We start from the raw sequence: 18,653 nt of genomic DNA, 5'->3' as shown, positions 1-18,653 counted from the left end.
TCAAAATACACTAAAGGATGGGATCTCATAAGTGGTTGAATGGGTTTAGTCTCATTTATTGGTTATGAGAAAAAACCTTAATTAGCTACAAATAAGGTTTCGGAATCCATAATTTCATGATTGGTTTATTTGGAATTGGATTCTCAAAAAAATAAAAAATAAAAGCTTTTTTGGAATTGAAATCTATTTTATATAATTCTCGAAAAAGTAAAATAAAATAAGAAATCCAATAGTTTATAATGGGAAAATAAAATCTTCTGATATTTATACGGAGAAATAAAACATGATCAAGAACATATATACTAAATATTCTTACTAGAATTAGATTGTGATTTACGGTTGATACACTTTATTACGTGTAAAACTTCCATAACTGACACCTAACCCTAGATTTTTTTAGTTACTTGGCCTTCACGTACGGCTTCACCTATATAAACGAACCAACCCTATATGTATTAACCTAAAACTTTAGAAAGTCATTTTCTTACAACATTCTGCGTTCAAGTTTAAGGTTTTAGAAGAAAACCTTTTGTCTCCTGTTATAGCAAGCTTCTTTTCAATGGCTATCCCCGGATACATGGTTAGTCATTTTTTATCATTCATCCTTAGCCTTTTTGTTTGTGTGTTTTATATCTTTTTCTTAACATAATATAGTGCTTTTCATATTACGTTTTGCAGAGTTGTTCTCTGAAAGTTGATACCAAAGCTCCCGAGTGGCACAAGACATTGATCAAAGTATTGAAGAGTGTTAGAGGTTTTTTTTCAATTTGCTCTCTTTCACTTTTGATATGGCTAGGATTTTTTTTCATTATGTGTTTTGGCCTAATGGGCTGTTTCTTATAATCTATTATTATTTTTCTTGTTAGGATTATCTTATGATGTTGATGTAGCAGAAGGGGTTGCACGTATTTGTGGTAAGGTAGATCCAAAAGTACTTTTGAAGAAGCTACGAAAAGCTGGGAAAAAGGCAGAACTCATTGAAGTTCATTCTGATGAGGATCCCTATACCTATAGGAATAGCGATATGAATATGATGATGTATAACTATGACCATGGTTATGAGTCTTACCATGACTATCCTTCTTGTAATTATCAGAATTATGGAAGAGTGGAGCCTTTGCCTTTACATCAGTATCCTTATTACCCATCTAATTATCATGAGCCACGCTACTATGGGTCACGCATTGAGCCTTCACGCTATGAGCCTTGGGCACAGCACCCTTATTACCTGCAGTATGAGCCACCGGCACAATGCTTTCCACAGCCACCATCGCCAATGAAGATTCATCCATTCTATGATCCAGACTATTCATGCTCTATCATGTAAAATTTGTTAGAAAATATACCTTGCTAAGGACTTAGTGAAATACTAAGTTTATTTGAGTTAAATATTTTATTTTTCCTCCGATTTTTTGAGGAGGAATTAATGGATTTTGGTTTGGATTTCTTAGAGAAGTAAAGGTTTTAAATTTCAGACTTGGGATTTGTTATATTTACGATATGAAACTTTATTATTTGGGATAATCTATTTTTGATATCCTTTTATAATATGTGAATCATTTTTGTTTTTGTCCCCTTTAATTTGTTTTATCCATTTTTCATGAGGAACTTCATATTGTATAGTTTGGTTTATGCAGTGTAGTTTTTTTTTTTTACTCAGTTTACAATAATGCTTCGCAGCTTTTTTATTTTATCTAGCTTAGAACGGCTAAACTTTGTTGTTTGTCTCGTATTACTATGTTTAACCTATGCGAATTCTTATTTACCATTACGGCATCTTAAATGTGTGTGTTCAGTGATAATAGTATGATACAACCACTACAAATTTTATCACACAAATTTTATAAACGAATGTCAACTTTTAAATTTAAACAACAAGATAATTTAAAATTTTAGATTTTATATTATTAAAATGAATTCAATTTAATTCGTTGAAACTTCCATTTGTGATTTTTTTTTTTAATATTATAAATGAAGTATGCAATTATATGATTTAATTTAATTTAATTATGTAAGGTAATGCACTTCAAGAAGTGTATTCAAATTTTACTTTTCTAACTTGGTTGGCTGTCATCAATTATTAATAAACTATGAGAAAGTCTTCGTATATTTCTGTTAGAAATAGAAACTTGCAGCGGAATATAAGTATCCAAACACATTTTGAATTTTAGTTTGTGTAACCCTCAAACCAAAAACGTTTCTCCGACAGTATTGCACACTACTAGAGTGATGCAAACATAACCCACAACCTAAGAGCCTCACAACACTCTATAAACACTCTGTAAACACTATGAGAAACGTAGAATTTGTTCACTGTTTAATGGGTACCATTCTTGGTGTTTATATACACACCACTTCATTAATATTGAGTGGGATAGTGGATTTAGTGGGGTAGTGTAATGGTCCAATACTATTACTCCATAACTTCTAGATGTTACAATCTGAGGCAAATAGAGGGACATGCTCACATTGGGTGTCTGTCATGGCCCTATTATCCATCTCTCAATGTATTTCTCAGTGTGTTCATACTGGCAAATAGGTTGTGAAACCATCGAGCACACTTGAAAACATATTTGGGAGCACTATACTAAATCTTATACCAAGACCAGCATAGCAACATCCCAAGTGTCTCGTTATGCCCTAGACATATATTAACACATCGAATCAAGCATCTCTAACCCCTTTTGAGTTTAATACTCAGACTTATGCTTGATCCGTCATAACTATCTAAATGTACTCAGGATTATTTTGCTACCATAAGCACTATAACATGTCGACAATGAGCACAAATATAAGGATGTGTTACAAAAATAGTCTTCCCTTTGCATTCATGTCCTTTAACTTTGGTTCAATCGCTTTCCCAGCAATGTTCCTTTAAACCGAATCCAACATGGCCATAGGTAACATGCCAAAGTAGCAAACATCAAAACCTCAGCTTCATGACATAGTCAAAAGTAACAAGGGCATAAGTAGGATCTTAATGAAAGATCCATGAGATTCACATGGTGAAGAAGCAGGGATTTATTCTCCCACCTCCGCTTTTGGTCAAGCAAGCACATGTAGTATGAAATACATGCTACAGTGGAGTTCTCTTAAGTAAGAGTGTATGTCTTAACTCAATACTCCGTACAAATCTTAGTCTAATCGCTACTCAAGCGCCTAACTTGAGTCCTTTATTCGCTTGCCACCTCAGGCATCAAATAAGGTCTCGCATCTAGCTAACCACAGGCTACATGGATCATGGGCTATCCATGTACGGTCTAATCAAGATAAATATATTATAGACCTCATCTGAGTCCCAACTAAGGCAATATCTGTTTGTGTCAACTATCTATATATGCTACATAAGTATTGAATGACACAATGTCTCATCTCTGCTCACTACTCAAGCACCAGAGGTGATCGCTCGTGTGAGTGAGCCGACCTAAACCTGCCGACATACCTTTCATACCATAGAACTCATCATATGGTATATGTGTGTGTAAACATATATATTATTAACTGAATAACATCATATGTATTTAAAACAAAATATCCCAAAAAGTACAATAAATGGTAACTAAAAACAACATATCATCATATTCTACATAACCCTAAACTCCTAACATGAGCCTGAAAGACATCCCTTCCTAGGCTTTGTTAGTGGATCAGCAATCATGAGACTCGTAGAAATGTGTTTTAGAATCACTTCATTGTGAGCAACCATGTCTCGAATATAGTGATATCGTATATCAATGTGTTTGGTTCTACCATGATACTTAGAGTCTTTAGCATGGGCAAGTGCTACCATGCTATCGCAACGTATTGTAACGGGATCTGAGGCATCCTTAACAACCTCAAGATTTTGAAAGAACCTCCTCAACCAAACTGCTTCCTGAACAGCTGCTGAACATGCTACATACCCTGCTTCCATAGTTGATAATGCTATAAAGGGTTGTTTCTCGCTACTCCAAGTGATGGCGCCATTATTTAGCAAGAAAGCATATCCAGATGTAGATTTGTGTTCATCTAGGTTACTACCCCAATCAGCATCACTATAGCCAATCATACGCAGATTTGAACCCTGATAACAAATGATGTAGTCTGCTGTCCCTTTAAGATACCTTAATATCCTCTTAACAGCTTTCCAATGAGCAAGTCCTGGATTAGACTGAAATTTGCTGACCAATCCAATAGCATAACATATATCAGGTTTAGTACACATCTTGTATACATCAAGCTTCCAATTGCATTAGCATAGGGAACACGAGCCATCTTTTCTTTTTCATCTTGAGTCTTAGGACACATCTCAAGTCTTAGGACACATATCAAGGCTTAAGCTCTCATTTTTTGCAACTAGAGTATCTATGGGTTTGCAATTATGCATTTGGAAATGCTCAAGAACTTTCTTAATGTAGGTTTGTTGTGATAAACCTAAAAGTTTCTTTGAGCGATCCCTAAGGATTTTAACCCCTAGAATATAATCTGCCTCATCCATGTCCTTTATCTCAAAGTTAGAGGGCAACCACCCTTTTGTGGCGATAATCATCTCCATGTCATTACCGGCCAGTAATATGTCATCGACATACAATGACAAAATAATGAAACTTCCCTTGGATCGTTTTACATAGACACAATGATCTTCTTCAATCATCGTAAACCCATTTGATAGAATGGCTCGATGAAATCTTAGATACCACTGTCTAGATGACTACTTTAAACCATATATGGATCGCTTAAGTTTGCATACTTTGTGCTCTTGACCTTTGGTCACAAAGCTAATAGGTTGATTCATATAGATTTCTTCATCTAGTTCTCCATTGATAAAAGCTGTCTTAATGTCCATTTGGTATAATTCCAAATTCAAGTTTGCAACAATGGCCAGAATGAGTCGAATAGCGGCAAACCTCACAACCAGAGAAAAGGTTTCCTCGTAGTCAACACCCTCCTTTTGAGTGTATCATTTTGCCACTAATCGAGCTTTATACCTTTTTATTGACCCATCTGCCTTGCGTTTGATTTTAAGAACCTATTTGTTCCCAATTGCTTTATGCCCTGACAGTAGGTCTACCAGATCCCAAACCTGATTAGTCCTCATAAACTCCATTTCATCATTCATTGCTTTCATCCACTCATCACTAACAGAAGATGAGAGAGCTTATTGCACAGTTTTTGGCTCATCATCATCTTGTGAAGCAATCATGAAAGCTTCCCCCTCAATCTTAAAACGAAGACGAGGAACATTACCACGGTTGCTTCTATGTGGCTAAGGTTGTTGTGGATCAACTTCTAGTGATGTGCTCCCACTAAGTTGTAAGTTGCTCCCACTGTCTCTAGGAGTTATAAGAATTTCCTCCTTGTCCTCTACTAGTCTACTTGGGGTGCCTACCTCTTGATCCATCATTTTATAAAAAGTCAAGTTCTTTTCAACCTCACCTATGTTAAGGAATTCACTTTCAATGAAATCTACATCATGTGACTCCAATTCAATCACACTTCCATCAGGTTGTTCACCTATCAACACATAGCCTTTGGAATGATCAGAATATCTTATAAAGATACACTTCTTTCCTCTAGGCCCTAACTTCCCATATCTATGAGAAGTGTTGTGAACATAACCTATTGAACCCCACGGCCGCAAGTTATTCAAGTCAGGTTTCTTGTCGGTCCATAGTTCATAAGGTGTGGAAGATACTGATTTAGAGAGCACTCAGTTAAGTATATAGGCTGCAGTCAAAAGTGCAACCCCTCACTACAAAATCGATAAGTTTGCTTGCGCCATCATTGACTTAACCATCTCTAGCAGTGTTCGATTTCTCCTTTCCACCACACCATTTTGTTGCGGTGTATAAGGTATCGTTAACTACCTTTCAATTCCCTTTTCATCACAAAGCTCCTTAAATTGCTCAGATAGATACTCACGCCCACGATCAGTTCTGAGAGCCTTAATGCTCTTGTCTAATTGATTCTCAACCAATCTCATGTATCGTCTAAAGCAATTTAAAGCCTTAGACTTATGAGAAATCAAATAGACATGACCGTAACATGTATAGTCATCTATAAATGTGATGAAGTAGAAACCTCCATGCCTTGCCTTCACATTCATTGGACCACATATATCAGAGTGGATTAATTACAATGGAAAAGATGCCCTTGTGGCTTTTTCAAACGGTTTTCTTTTTTACTTTCCCACAAGACAATGTTCACATGTGGACAAAGTTACCTTAGTGAGATTGCCCATAAGGCCTACTCTAACTAACCTAGTCATCCTCTCTTCCTTTATATGGCCAAGCCTAGCATGCCATATAATTGAATTATCAGAAGCATTATTAGATGAAGTCAAAAAAACTGAACTATCATTATTATAATATTCAATATCCAAAATTAAAAAAACCATTTGAAATAAAACCACGGCCATAATAAAATGTTCCCAAATGCAATAAAACATAATTATTCTAAAAAATAAACCAGAAACCAAGTCTTAACAAAGTAACTACGGAAAGTAAGTTCCTCCAGATCCCTGGAGCATACAATACGTCATGGAGTAACAAAGTGCGACCACCTCGCAATTCTAGCTTGTAGGTACCAATTCCAAGTACCTCCATGCTAACTCTGTTTCCCACCTTGATGTCTCTATTGCCAATAGGAATCCGATGGTACTCCACAAATCCCACTCTATCTCTCACTACATATTCTGTTACTGTTAAGTCTACAGTCCACATAGGAGCAGAATTAGCAACAAGGACATGACTAGTTACAAAAACAAGGTGAGATGTAGGATTAGATGTTACCTTTTTTGGCTCAGTGCAATCACGAGCAAAATGTCATTTCTTCCCACAATTATAACAAGTCAACTTAGACTTGTCCTTCTTTGCACACTTTCCTTTAGTATTGCGCTTGACAAACTTAGCCTTTTTATGTGGTGGCCCATTAGGTCTCTCTTGTCCAGGAGTATAATCAGGTTGCCTGCGTTTAGGCCTAGATGCCTTATGCGAGCTAGTCTCAGCCATGTGCACAAAACTAATCGGCTTGGCTGCTTCAAGGCTCTCAGCTTCAAGTTCCAAGTGACGAGCCACATCATCAAATGTTTTGATGTTCTCATTATGTGTCAAAAATTTTGACATATTGTCTCTTATGAACTTGGTAATGAACGAATCACTGCCTGGACTCACTGCCTGGACTTGTTGTCCGCCAGTAAGATTGTTTCCAGTTGATTTGAGCTCTCAAATAATGGAGGACATCGCCTAAAGATGCTACTTCATCATATGTTTAGAGCGCATCTTATATGAATCAAATTTCATTGTTAAGCCACACAGTCTAGTGGTTGATGTCCCTCCATATCTTAGCTTTAGAGCTTTCCACATGTCTTATGTAGTTGTATATTGCTCAAATTCACCAATCAAGTCATTATGCATGTTGCTTAACATTGTAAAGCGTGCACACAAATCTTTCTTGCGCCAACTTTTATAGGCAACAAGATCACGTTGGTGTTGCTCAGTGCTTCCCGCGTTGGGTTTACTTAACGAATGAGTTAGAGTCTCTAGGACTTCTTGCTCATTCAGCACATATTGGATTATGCAGTGCCAAATATTGTAGTTTTCACCATCCAGTTTCTCTCCTTTGTTAAGATCAGCAACTATATCTTTGGAAGCCATTTCACTACAAAATTTCACAAATGGGACATTACACACGCATTTCAAAAATTTTGACGTTCGATCTAAAATAAACTTAGATAATCAACACACGTTGCAAGATCGAAAATTCGCTAAGCTTCTTAATCATCTCTTATGCCACTAGTGTTTATTACTAAGTTTAATTTTAATCTATTTGTGTAAAATTATGTATGGGAGATAACACAACTCAACCATACTCCCATTATTCCATATTTCAATTCTAAACATATTTACAAAATATATGTATTGAAAATAATTCACCAATATTATCAATTAACTATTAAGCCAAACATGCTATCACAATTTAAACTCATGAGAACAATTCATATAGGCATCTCATTATTTCACTAAAAAATAATTATTGCTTTGTCACGTTAAATATAATATTTATCTTTTATACCATATTTCACTAAGAAATAATAATGGAATTAAACAATTTACAACATTAAATAAATTCCATATCATTTATGCAAATACCTTTTACGTTTCATGAGAAATAAATGTTAGGCTTGTATAATATATGTTTCAATGAAATAATTAAATGGATTTAATACAATTTTAATCCAAATAAATTATTGCAAATACATCACTGACCATGATGCCTTTTTAAATAATGGTGAAACAATGCAATAGGCTTAATATGCATAAAACAAAACTTACAAAGATCAAACACCCCAAACAGAGTACATGTGCACACTGAAAAAAAAAAAAAAAAAAAAAAAAAAAAGGTGTTTAAGAAGTAAGCAATTGTGGGACCTCCTTTTTTTTTTTTTTTTTTTTTTAATATCATTGGATGTCACTCTAGCCCTTTTGGCGAGTGGCAGACACGTGATGCCTAAAACAGGTTGTCTTCTACCTTCATCCACTCCTCTCAATTTCTTTCAACAAAAAAAAAAACGTGTTTCAGACATGAACTTCAAAATTTTATATCTTCTTCATTTCAAGTCCATTTTTAACGTACCATATACCGATTTAAAGATTATAACATATAGATTCATAATATGAAATCATATTTTGTAAACAAAAATCATATAAGAGCATTTTTGTCCTTAAAGTTTCGGTGTTCTAAGTTTTGTTAAACTATATCTCATGGCACACTTAGAGATTTGCTACGAAACTTAAGGAAGATATTAATACATATAATGTAAACAACATATATTAATTTCAAGGCACGAAATGCCCAGAATCAAAACTTGCCATTGAAGGCCATGTGAGGTGCATAGAAATTCATAACATATCTCAGAAGCATAAAACGCATTAAGGACTAATCATATATGCCTATGACATCGAGAACAACCTATAAACGCTCTGATATCAATGTTAGAAATAGAAACTTGCAACAAAATATAAGTAATCAGTTTTTCGGCATACCTCTCTTGGCCTAAACCAATGATCACACAGGAGCTTTGAGATCGTTTTACGCTGTCTAGAGCCAGCCTCCACACAGACCAGCTATCCAAACACGTTTTGAATTCTAGTTTGTGTAACCCTCAAACCAAAAACATTTCTCCGACGGTATTGCACACTACTAGAGTGATGCAAACATAACCCACAACCTAAGAGCCTCACAACACTCTGTAAACACTATGAGAAATATAGAATTCGTTTACTGTTTAATGGGTACCATTCTTGGTATTTATATACATACCACTCCATTAATATTTAGTGGGATTATGGACTTAATGTGGTAGTGTAACGGTCCAATACTATTACTCCATAACTCCTAGATGTTACAATCTGAGGCAAATAGAGGGACATGCTCACATTGGGTTTCTGTTTATATTCTTTCAGTTTCTAACAATTTCGATCACAATTGGTCCCAAATTTGAAAAAAATGAGGAAGATTGCGATAGGTTGAGAACTATTGCAAAATTTAGTTACTTTATTATCAATGGATCTATGGCGGAGGCAAAGAGAGGGACATGCTCACATTGGGTTTCTGTCCATATTCTTTCAGTTTCTAACAATTTCAATCACAATTGGTCCCAAATTTGAAAAAAATGAGGAAGATTGCGATAGGTTGAGAACTATTGCAAAATTTAGTTACTTTATTATCAATGGATCTATGGCGGAGGCAAAGAGAGGGACATGCTCACATTGGGTTTCTGTCCATATTCTTTCAGTTTCTAACAATTTCGATCACAATTGGTCCCAAATTTGAAAAAAATGAGGAAGATTGCGATAGGTTGAGAACTATTGCAAAATTTAGTTACTTTATTATCAATGGATCTATGGCGGGCGAAAAGTAAGTCAATTGATTAAGACTCGTTTTAATTATGTTATAGTTCACATACACAACTAATTTGTAGAGATGAGATGCAATGTCAACTTTAAAATACCCGTTGTGTAACAAAAGGCAAAAATCTGAGTTAAGTTCTTTATGCGAAGTGGAAATGTTCAACTAAAAATAGCATAAAAATTAACTAAGTATTCGTCATCAGGTTCAGTTTGAGAATGAACTTACAACTGAATGATTTCTCTCTCTTTTGTTTTTCTCCCCCAAACTCCCGTCCTCCCACAGGATCCATTACAGTGTCCCCTACCATACATTTCAATGAATGTAACTAATGTTCTTAAACAGTTGTTGAAGGCACGATTTCACTTTTTTTTTTTTTTTTTTTAAATGTCCATGTTTAAAACATGAAAAGTAAAATGAGTGTGTCTAAGAATCACTCAAAACCAAGCTCAATCCAAGTGTAGGAGTTCCATTAAGTCAGCTTCATGGGCAGAAGTGGATTCGAGTTTCCGATAACCCGGCCCATTAATATCAGGCTCTGATAAAAAAAAAAAAAAAACAACAACAACAACAACATGAAGGCCCAGGAGGTCCACGTGGAGCCCAGGTTACACCAAAAAATGCAAAACAAAGCACTCATACACCCACGTGTCCGTGGCTGTAAAGTAGAAAACGAATAAAATAAAACCGAGCGTTACCTCACACGCCATTTAGGCGCGTACTACAATTCGCACCCCTCTTTCCCTCCTCTTTCAGAGAGCTCTTTATTATACGTACCGGTCAGTCCAGTCTTCCTTCTCTCGTCTCGTCCTCTGTGTTCCTTCCAAGCTACGAAAAGCGACGTCGTCTTAGGGCTCTCTCGTTTCACCTCTCGTTCATTTCATTTCTTTCATCAAATTCTCAGATTCTCACTCGTATTCATAACGCATTGACTCTCTCTCTCTCTCTCTCTCTGCCATGGACGAGTCCTACACAAGCCTCCCTACCAGCCATTTGCTCGGCTCAGTTCCTGTATGTTCTGATTTTATATAATTTCTCTTTCTGATCAATTTTGTGTTTACTTCTCTGTAATTTTACTAATTTGAACCTTTTTTTTTTTGGTTTTTTATTTTCTGTATTTTGATTTGGGAGCAAATTGATCTACTGCATTGAGTAATCGAGATCGATCACTTTTGTTTCTTTTTTTATTTTCTCCGTTTTGTTTGTTTCCTGAGAAAGCTGAGGAAAACGGAAAAGAATTTCAAATTTCATGTAATTTCAAGTATTGTGCCTTTTAAGAGAACAAAAGTCAAAAACTGAAGTCAGCGAAAGGTTTCTACAAAGCAAATTTCGCATTACTAGAAGCTAGAGCTTTATTTCACAATGATTAATATATGGATAATGATCGATTATAATTTATGTTTATGGTTGAGTTTGTTACATTCTGTTTATATATATTAGCTTTAGTTAAGTTGAGTAAAAACCTAGAGACTATACCAATTAGGATCCTCTAAATTTCCTAAGGTAAATCCACTGTAGAGTTCTTAAAATTCGAACTGTTCATAGTTCAATGATTGCTTCGGATTTTGCCATCTTCAATAGATGCCAAAAGTAGTGCTAGTCTAGGTTTGTTTAAATGTTGATGACGTGACGAAATCTGAACCATTCGCTTAACTATAAATGGTTTGGAATTTTAGAACTTCTAGAGGCTTTACTGGAAAGTAACCTAATGAGGAATGTTTTTCTCTGCAGTTGAAGAAATTTCATAATAATTTTCCCTTTGTTGGGACTTGATAGGTTTTAATGGACCGTCGTAATTTATGTGTAAACCTCTTGATCTAATGTTTAAAGTAGATAACATTCAACACCAATCTATGACTATAGGAAGCAAATTGTTAGCTAATGCCAAAAGAAACTTCTTATCCAAGGTTACCAAATATTTACTTGTGCTGTAAATTCCTAAGTTAGGTTTACCTTCTTTTTTTTTCTTTCTTTTTTTTTTTTTTTTTTTTTTTTTTTTTTGTGGTAAAGATTAATCTGTCTGCGAATATTTTTATTTTAAAATTTTTTATAACATTTTGTTCTCGAGTTATAATTCTCATGTGCCAAAATGCCCAAAACGGTATATATATGTTGAAGTTGTGTTGAGTTGTAAAATTCTATATAATCTTGAATTTTTGTTGTTGCTGATGTTATCATTAATGAATACTCTCTTAAAACTGTTTTTTGGTGCATAGGCTGTCATCAAGGATGAAAAGAGCACTTTAAACTATGAGGGTATGAGATTCTATTTTCAAAATTTTTGCTTTGTGATACAATGATTTTTTTTATTTTTTGTTCGTAGTTACTGTTGAATCTGAATCATTCTACTTTTCTTCCCCTAAAACTGGTTTCTGAACTCATATGCAGTTCCCGAAGCAAATTTGCAAATATTCCCTCCAAACAATGGAGGAGGGGGAGGAGGAGGGCGGGGTTATCAAACTCTTGGAAGTACAGCTGGTATGGTTCTTAACTCTCTCTTTCCCAGACTTTTGGAGCTTATAGGATAACTACACAGTTTTTCAAGGAACATGAGCAATATGTTTGGTAATTCAATTGTTACAACAAGTAGGGAAGGGTAGATTTGAACCTTTGCTATCCTCATAAAGGAGATTAGACAATGCCACTAAGCTTGAAGGCTCCTTTATATATATAAGAACTTCAAGGCTCTTTATTGAATATGCTAATTGATGAATATGTCATCTTCTATTCACTCCTCCACTTATAATGAGATATCTTTATTGTTTTGTTCAATCTCTGTAGAGAGTCCAGTTCAGTTGTCATTTAATGTCATCAAAGCACACCCCCCCCCCCCCCCCTTTTCCCCCCTCCTTTATGGTCATAAAACTCAAGTAGTTTCAATGTGGGATTCTTCTCTTAAATAACCCTGCTGAATAGGAAAGAGGCAATATCTGTAGGACAATTGGATTCAATTACAGTGATCTATCTGGGACATCTATTGGTTTTATTCTGGATTTGTGGCTTCATGGAAGTATCATCATATTGCGTGGTAAATTTGGATTTGGGACCGTGGTAATTTGAGAAAAGGGACTCCTCATAACCACTATTATCTTTGTATACAATTGTTTTCTTGGCTGATTGAATCTCTGGGCCTGCTATTATGGGGAGTTTTTTTTCCCACCAACTATTACACGTTAAAAGGAATCACACACAACTTTATAACACACACACACACACACATAAGAGGTTTCATACTTGGGATGTAGACCCCAATTATGCTAACTGGGCCACTCACACAATTGAATCAAGATACATAGGATTGATCCCAACCCCTCTCAAACAAAAATTAAAAATAAAAGAAAGAAAAAATTCTGACAGGAGATTACTTATTAAAAAAAAAAAAATTCTGACAGGAGGTTGTTTTGTTAGTTGAGACAAGAAACATGTAGAGATCATTTCACTGAGGTCATATAATATATTGTCTTGAAAGCCAAATTTGTTGAATTCTAAGCAGCGTCTTTTTAAGGTTTTGTAACTAACTCAAAATTAGCATTAGAAGAGGATACATCAGAGATAAACTTTGGCCAAAATATCAGGAATAAGTTAAACTAGAAGAAAAATCAGAGAAATAGAGTCTTCATCCAATAGAATTATCTTTGACTTATATTATTTAGCTTGGTTGACTCAGCAAGTCTTACTTGCCTTCCAACACCCCCCCCCAAAAAATAAAAAATAAAAAATAAAAAACAAAGCAATTCATGGATATCAAATTGAGATGCGTAGGATTGACTGGAACAGGCATGCACAAATTCTGATGCCATTGAACATATGCGAGGCATTGAACTGAAATCTCAATGGGTAAGGTTATATTGAATGAGAGCTTAGACGGTAGTTCATTCAGTGACTTATCTGATAGCTGCATGTATATATGGTTAACCAATTCTTTGGACTTATTGGAACTTGCTTGCTTCTTCTTTACCTAGTGGATATATATATATATATATATATATTTTATAACATTGATTTGGTAAAATTTTAAATGTTTAGTCATTTTTCTATGCATATTTTCTGGTAGTGCTATTGGACCTAGCTGTCATTTTTATGGCATTTTTGTCATTCCAATGACTGCTGCTAGATTCACTTCATGTAGAATGATCTCTGTCTTTCTATCCTTGCAGAAGGATTTGAGCAACAACCAGCAAATGGCTGGAAGGGAATGTTTAATATCTTATCATACACACAATATTTCGATGTTGATACAGATGTTGTCGTAAACAGACTCATGAGTTCTTTGCATCCAATTGCCGGAGATTTTTTTAGAAAAATTGATGCTAACCCTGATCTGTGAGTACTGCTGCTTCTTTTCGTTTTTCCTTTTCCCCCTTTTGGCACTCCTTTATCGAAAAATTGGTACTGATATATTCATTCAAAACGATTATTTGAAACTAATAGACAGTTCATATCTGTACAAAAACATGTTTGAAGATAAATTCCTTTGATATTCTAACTTCCACTACAAAGTTATAAATAATTTTATAAAAGTACAATCTGGAAAAAAAAATGTATTAAGTAAATAAGCATTTTACTAAAAAGAGGAAAATGCTGTAGTACGCAGGAAGTATACCAGAGCAACTCCAATGGCCAGTGGATTATAATCTGACTTAAAATAAAATTAAAAAAATTATTTAAAAAAAAAAAAAAAAAAACTACCCCCAAAAAAAGAAAAGTGAAATGGACATTGCTTGGGACAGACATCCGTTCATACAGAGTTAGGACACTATGAATTAAATTAACATAAACTGGAACTAAATATATTCAGGATAAATAGTTGGATGAAAGATATTTAAGAACTAAGAAATTCCTTCAACAAAAAGCATGATTTATGGTAAAGCAGACAACCCTATTCAGGTCAACAAACTTACCAAGTCTAGGAGATTGTTTCCTTGTATGAAATGATTTGGGGCTATCAGAAATTGTTGACAAAAAAAAAGAGAGAAGAAAAAGAAAGCAGGTAGGTGGCTTGTCTTTTCAGGGTTTTTTTTTTTTTTTTTTTTTTCTTCTACCCTGGAAGTAAAAGAAATATTTGTATCTCTTGATATGATATGAGCCAAGTAGAGGATGTTTGATATCTATCTGCAAATATTTTCCATGCTCCTTTATATAGTCTGTGAATTCACACAACAACATTTGAAGAACTAAAGACAGTGACTGATGGGGAAGATGAACCAGGCTTTCATACTTAAATGTTTGATTCTGTAAATTTTTGTGTCTTTACATAACAAGGAATGAAGTTTCCAATCTTTTGCTTGGAAGGATGATGGTTTAATGTGCAACAGGTTATTTTTAATTCTCTGAAGAGTGGTATCTCATGAATGTTGTTGGTTAAAGGTTGCTGCACTTTCAAGCTTTCATTATGCTTACAGTTTCATGGCTCTTTCTCGTACTGTTCTTTGCAGATTCAAATTGCATACACACCACATGCTTTTCCTTTTCTTCATAAGTTATGCAAAAAGCAAAGTCTTTGAATTCTCATAAGGGATTTCCAAGAATTCTGTAATTGATCTTTCTATAAGAAAATTGGAATGCTGATATGATAACATTTATGGATTTCGAATGTTTTAAGTTTGTCTTCTTCTCATTTGCATAAGTTTACATATATGCAAGTACAATTTCTGGGAAGGAAATTTGACTTTAGAGAAATCACACATTTGGGAAAAACTGTATTGCTTATAAAAAGACACTTTTCTGACAAATATCTGAACTTTTTGAGAATCTAATTATTACATTTCTTTTTGGTTTTCTCTCTGGGTTCTGAATCTGATGGTTAGTTGACAACAGCATTGATTTCATAAGTATCTGACATTGACTTTTTCTCCTTGATGTGTAAGATATGGGCTTATCTGGATCTCTACTACATTGGTATTTGTGCTTGCTTCTTTTGGAAATTGTGCCACCTACCTCATAGAAAAACGCACCGATAACACTACTTCCTGGAGCTTCGATGTCAGCTACATGAATGTGGCAGCAGGTTCAGTCTATGGTTATGCAATAGTGGTGCCATTGGCATTTTACTTCTTGCTTCAGTATCTGGGTTCAAAGCCCAGCCTTGTTCAATTTTGGTGCTTGTGGGGATATTCCTTCTTTGTTTTTGTTCTGGCCTCGGTAAGTTGCTGTGCTCTTTGCTTTGCTCCTCCCCAACCCCCCCTCTCTTTGTCATCTCTATATAGATTTTTGAGGGTGCATATCTCTGAACTGCATACGTTTCCCTCTGGAGTATTTAAACCCCAGTTGCTCCATTGAACCAGTATAGCTTCTGTTTAAGCTTTAACTGTTTTGTTCTTAGTGGGTGGTGGAAACCAGGAGGCAACTTATATTATAAAAGATTGATGATCACTGAAGGCAATTTAATATTGTCAGAAAGCTTTTGTATTTGCAATTCCCAAGCTGAGAAACCCCCACTTCATAATTTGTAAACTCATGTATTTTTCAGTTTCTGTTGCTCATCCCTGTCGAGATTCTACGGTGGATCATCATAATTCTTGCTGGTGCTGCCTCAGCTTGCTTTGTTGCCTTCAACCTCAAATCTCATGTAGAAGAGAGGCCTGATCTTTCATTGACGGTGGTTGCTGCATTTTTGTTGCAAATGGCTTTGGCAATCTTCATCAAGGTCTGGTTCTTTCCATGAGCCTCATGCAGTGTGACTGTCTGTAGAGTCCAGGCTTATAAACAGTTGTATTTACTTTTATGGGACATTTCATAAAAACATTAGCTGGAGTGGAGTTTGTCTTGAAGATGAGTTTCCTGTGTGTTGGAATTACTGACTTGGTCGGATGTGTCATTTAGAGAAGATTCTGAGATACGGATTTGGAGAAAGAATTCTAAGAAGAGGTAGGTTAATGCTTTTGAGAGTGGTAGTGTTTTTTTCTATGGGTTGGACCGAAATAGCTTTAGGTGTTGTCAGCCTACAGTATCAAGAACACCAATACTAGCAAAGGGGAGAACTAAATCTTCGAATTCTGTTTTGACCCCGTGTAAATATACTTCAATTTTAATACACGAATTGTATTATGGTGACTGTTCTGAGCAGCATACAAGGCAAATTTTATCACAAAAAATAGAACCACATCTTTTTTGCGTCCACGTGCATATATTCACAAAAAGGAAAAGCGAGAGGTTGTACTTGTTTATCGAAAATTATTTTGTAAGACAATACTGTGGCTCTTTGAGCGGGTTCAATTTTGCCTCAATCAAGAGGGCAATGGTATAATGGGCCAGCCTAGTAGATGAATTGGTTGCTAGCTCAAAGAATTCAGCTCCTTTCTTGAAGCACTCTTCATGAAAGTTAAGGGTTTACTATTCCTTTATGAAAGATGACGAGATTTCGAGCTAAAAATAGCTAAATACTATGTTTTGGCAAAATTTGTGGCAAACTAGTACTGTTTTGAAAATATTTAGCAATCTACCTCTTTTTTAGTACTTGAGTTTCACAAAATCGAGTTCTAAATAGTACTCGAGTTCATTGAACTTGAGTTTCTAGGTCGCCAGCGTGACACTGATGACTTGGAATTTGAGGAATTAAAAAAACACAGCGGTACTCAATATTGCGGAAATCGAGTACTTCTTTATAGTACTCAAGCTTAACAAAGTCGAGTAACTTGTTTTTTTTTTTTTTTTTTACTTTTTGTTTCGTACAAAACTTTTATTTATTTCATCTTCAATTGCTTGTGATTTTTGTGTCCACCATGTTAGGTGCATCATAGCACCATGGATCCAACCCACACTTGATAAAACACCTCATTAAAGATGTGGTTGGACAAGCACAAAAGTCAGCCTATTTTCTTCTTGGGTAGTGATTTAGGTGTGTTGGACACACTAAGGAGAAAAAGAAAAAAAGAAAGGGGGATGCATTAAGGCTATTCGGCCTAACTGAGAGTTGAAGGAAAAAGAAAGTGGCTAAAGCAAAGTCAAGGCAAGTGAGTTGTATTTATTGTGATTTGATGTCAAGAGTGTGAAAGGACGAAAAGAAAGAAAAGATGAAGAAATAAAAGGGGAGGCCATTTGGCCAGTGAGCAAGAAAGTGAAGTCCCAGAGAAAGTGAGGACGAAGTGCAGTCTAAAAAAACTATGTGAGCGAGTGAGCAAGCAAAAGAAAAGAGAAAAACAGAGAGAGTAAGAGAAAATTGTAAGAAATACACTGAGTGAAAAGAAAAAGAGAGTTTTTTTTTTTTTTTTGCTCAAGTTGTATCTCTAAGTGTTGTAATCTCTATTTAATAAAGTGAAATATTTGGAGTTTGTCCCGTGATTTTTTCCTTCAAGGAGAAAGGGTTTCCACGCAAATCTTTGTGTTCTTGTGTAGTTGTGTTTCCACTGTGCTTGTTGAAATTTATTCACAGTTATATAGAATTTTTCCCAACACACCAAACTAAGGTGGGGCCGGGTTAGCCACGTGGACGATGTGTTAAAAAAAACCATATTAAATTTTGCTGACACATATGTATACAACAAATAATTTTTCACGACATGGTTTCTAACAGTGATGAACTGAAAGGTCCGATCCATATGTGTCTTTGGTGATCTCTAATTATGAACATCAAATAAAATTACCAACTCTTATAATTTTTTTGTGTAGCACGTTTACAACAGTATACTCAATGAGACCTCTTCCATCCGGTCCTTTGTTTAGGTGTTATCCAGGGTAAGGGTCATTTTGCATTTTACTGACTTCCTAACATCTCATGGGCATCTTTAGTGAATAGTTACTGCCAGACTACTTTGTGCTTAGCTAAC

At 35.2% G+C, this 18,653-nt stretch overlaps 2 protein-coding genes across 2 annotated transcripts; both read left to right on the top strand.

Annotated features, from left to right (window-relative positions):
• The first annotated feature begins 559 nt into the window (after nt 1-559).
• Nucleotides 560-1,327, top strand: LOC126696607 (uncharacterized). The gene is made up of 3 exons (XM_050393309.1): nt 560-580; nt 679-754; nt 867-1,327. Exons 1-3 carry the CDS (start codon nt 560-562, stop codon nt 1,325-1,327), a joined length of 558 nt encoding a protein of 185 aa, XP_050249266.1.
• A 9,328-nt stretch (nt 1,328-10,655) lies between these two features.
• On the top strand, nt 10,656-16,942 carry LOC126697586 (uncharacterized). The gene is made up of 6 exons (XM_050394652.1): nt 10,656-10,899; nt 12,105-12,144; nt 12,277-12,366; nt 14,046-14,211; nt 15,756-16,029; nt 16,358-16,942. Exons 1-6 carry the CDS (start codon nt 10,846-10,848, stop codon nt 16,550-16,552), a joined length of 819 nt encoding a protein of 272 aa, XP_050250609.1. The 5' UTR covers nt 10,656-10,845; the 3' UTR covers nt 16,553-16,942.
• Nucleotides 16,943-18,653: the final 1,711 nt, after the last annotated feature.

Source organism: Quercus robur, chromosome 8, assembly GCF_932294415.1.
Source record: "Quercus robur chromosome 8, dhQueRobu3.1, whole genome shotgun sequence".
Taxonomy (NCBI): Eukaryota; Viridiplantae; Streptophyta; class Magnoliopsida; order Fagales; family Fagaceae; genus Quercus; species Quercus robur.
Note: the sequence above shows the minus strand (reverse complement) of the source record. Positions and strands in the feature narration are given on the sequence as shown.

What these genes read in the sequence shown, in the direction of transcription:
- LOC126696607 (XM_050393309.1), top strand. Translation starts at nt 560, where the DNA reads ATGGCTATCCCCGGATACATG. An exon ending in TGGCTATCCCCGGATACATG is followed by an intron (nt 581 to 678) that starts GTTAGTCATTTT and finishes TACGTTTTGCAG; the next exon opens with AGTTGTTCTCTGAAAGTTGA. An exon ending in AGTATTGAAGAGTGTTAGAG is followed by an intron (nt 755 to 866) that starts GTTTTTTTTCAA and finishes TTTTCTTGTTAG; the next exon opens with GATTATCTTATGATGTTGAT.
- LOC126697586 (XM_050394652.1), top strand. Translation starts at nt 10,846, where the DNA reads ATGGACGAGTCCTACACAAGCCTCCCTACCAGCCATTTGCTCGGCTCA. An exon ending in ATTTGCTCGGCTCAGTTCCT is followed by an intron (nt 10,900 to 12,104) that starts GTATGTTCTGAT and finishes TTTGGTGCATAG; the next exon opens with GCTGTCATCAAGGATGAAAA. An exon ending in TTGTTTTTGTTCTGGCCTCG is followed by an intron (nt 16,030 to 16,357) that starts GTAAGTTGCTGT and finishes TGTATTTTTCAG; the next exon opens with TTTCTGTTGCTCATCCCTGT.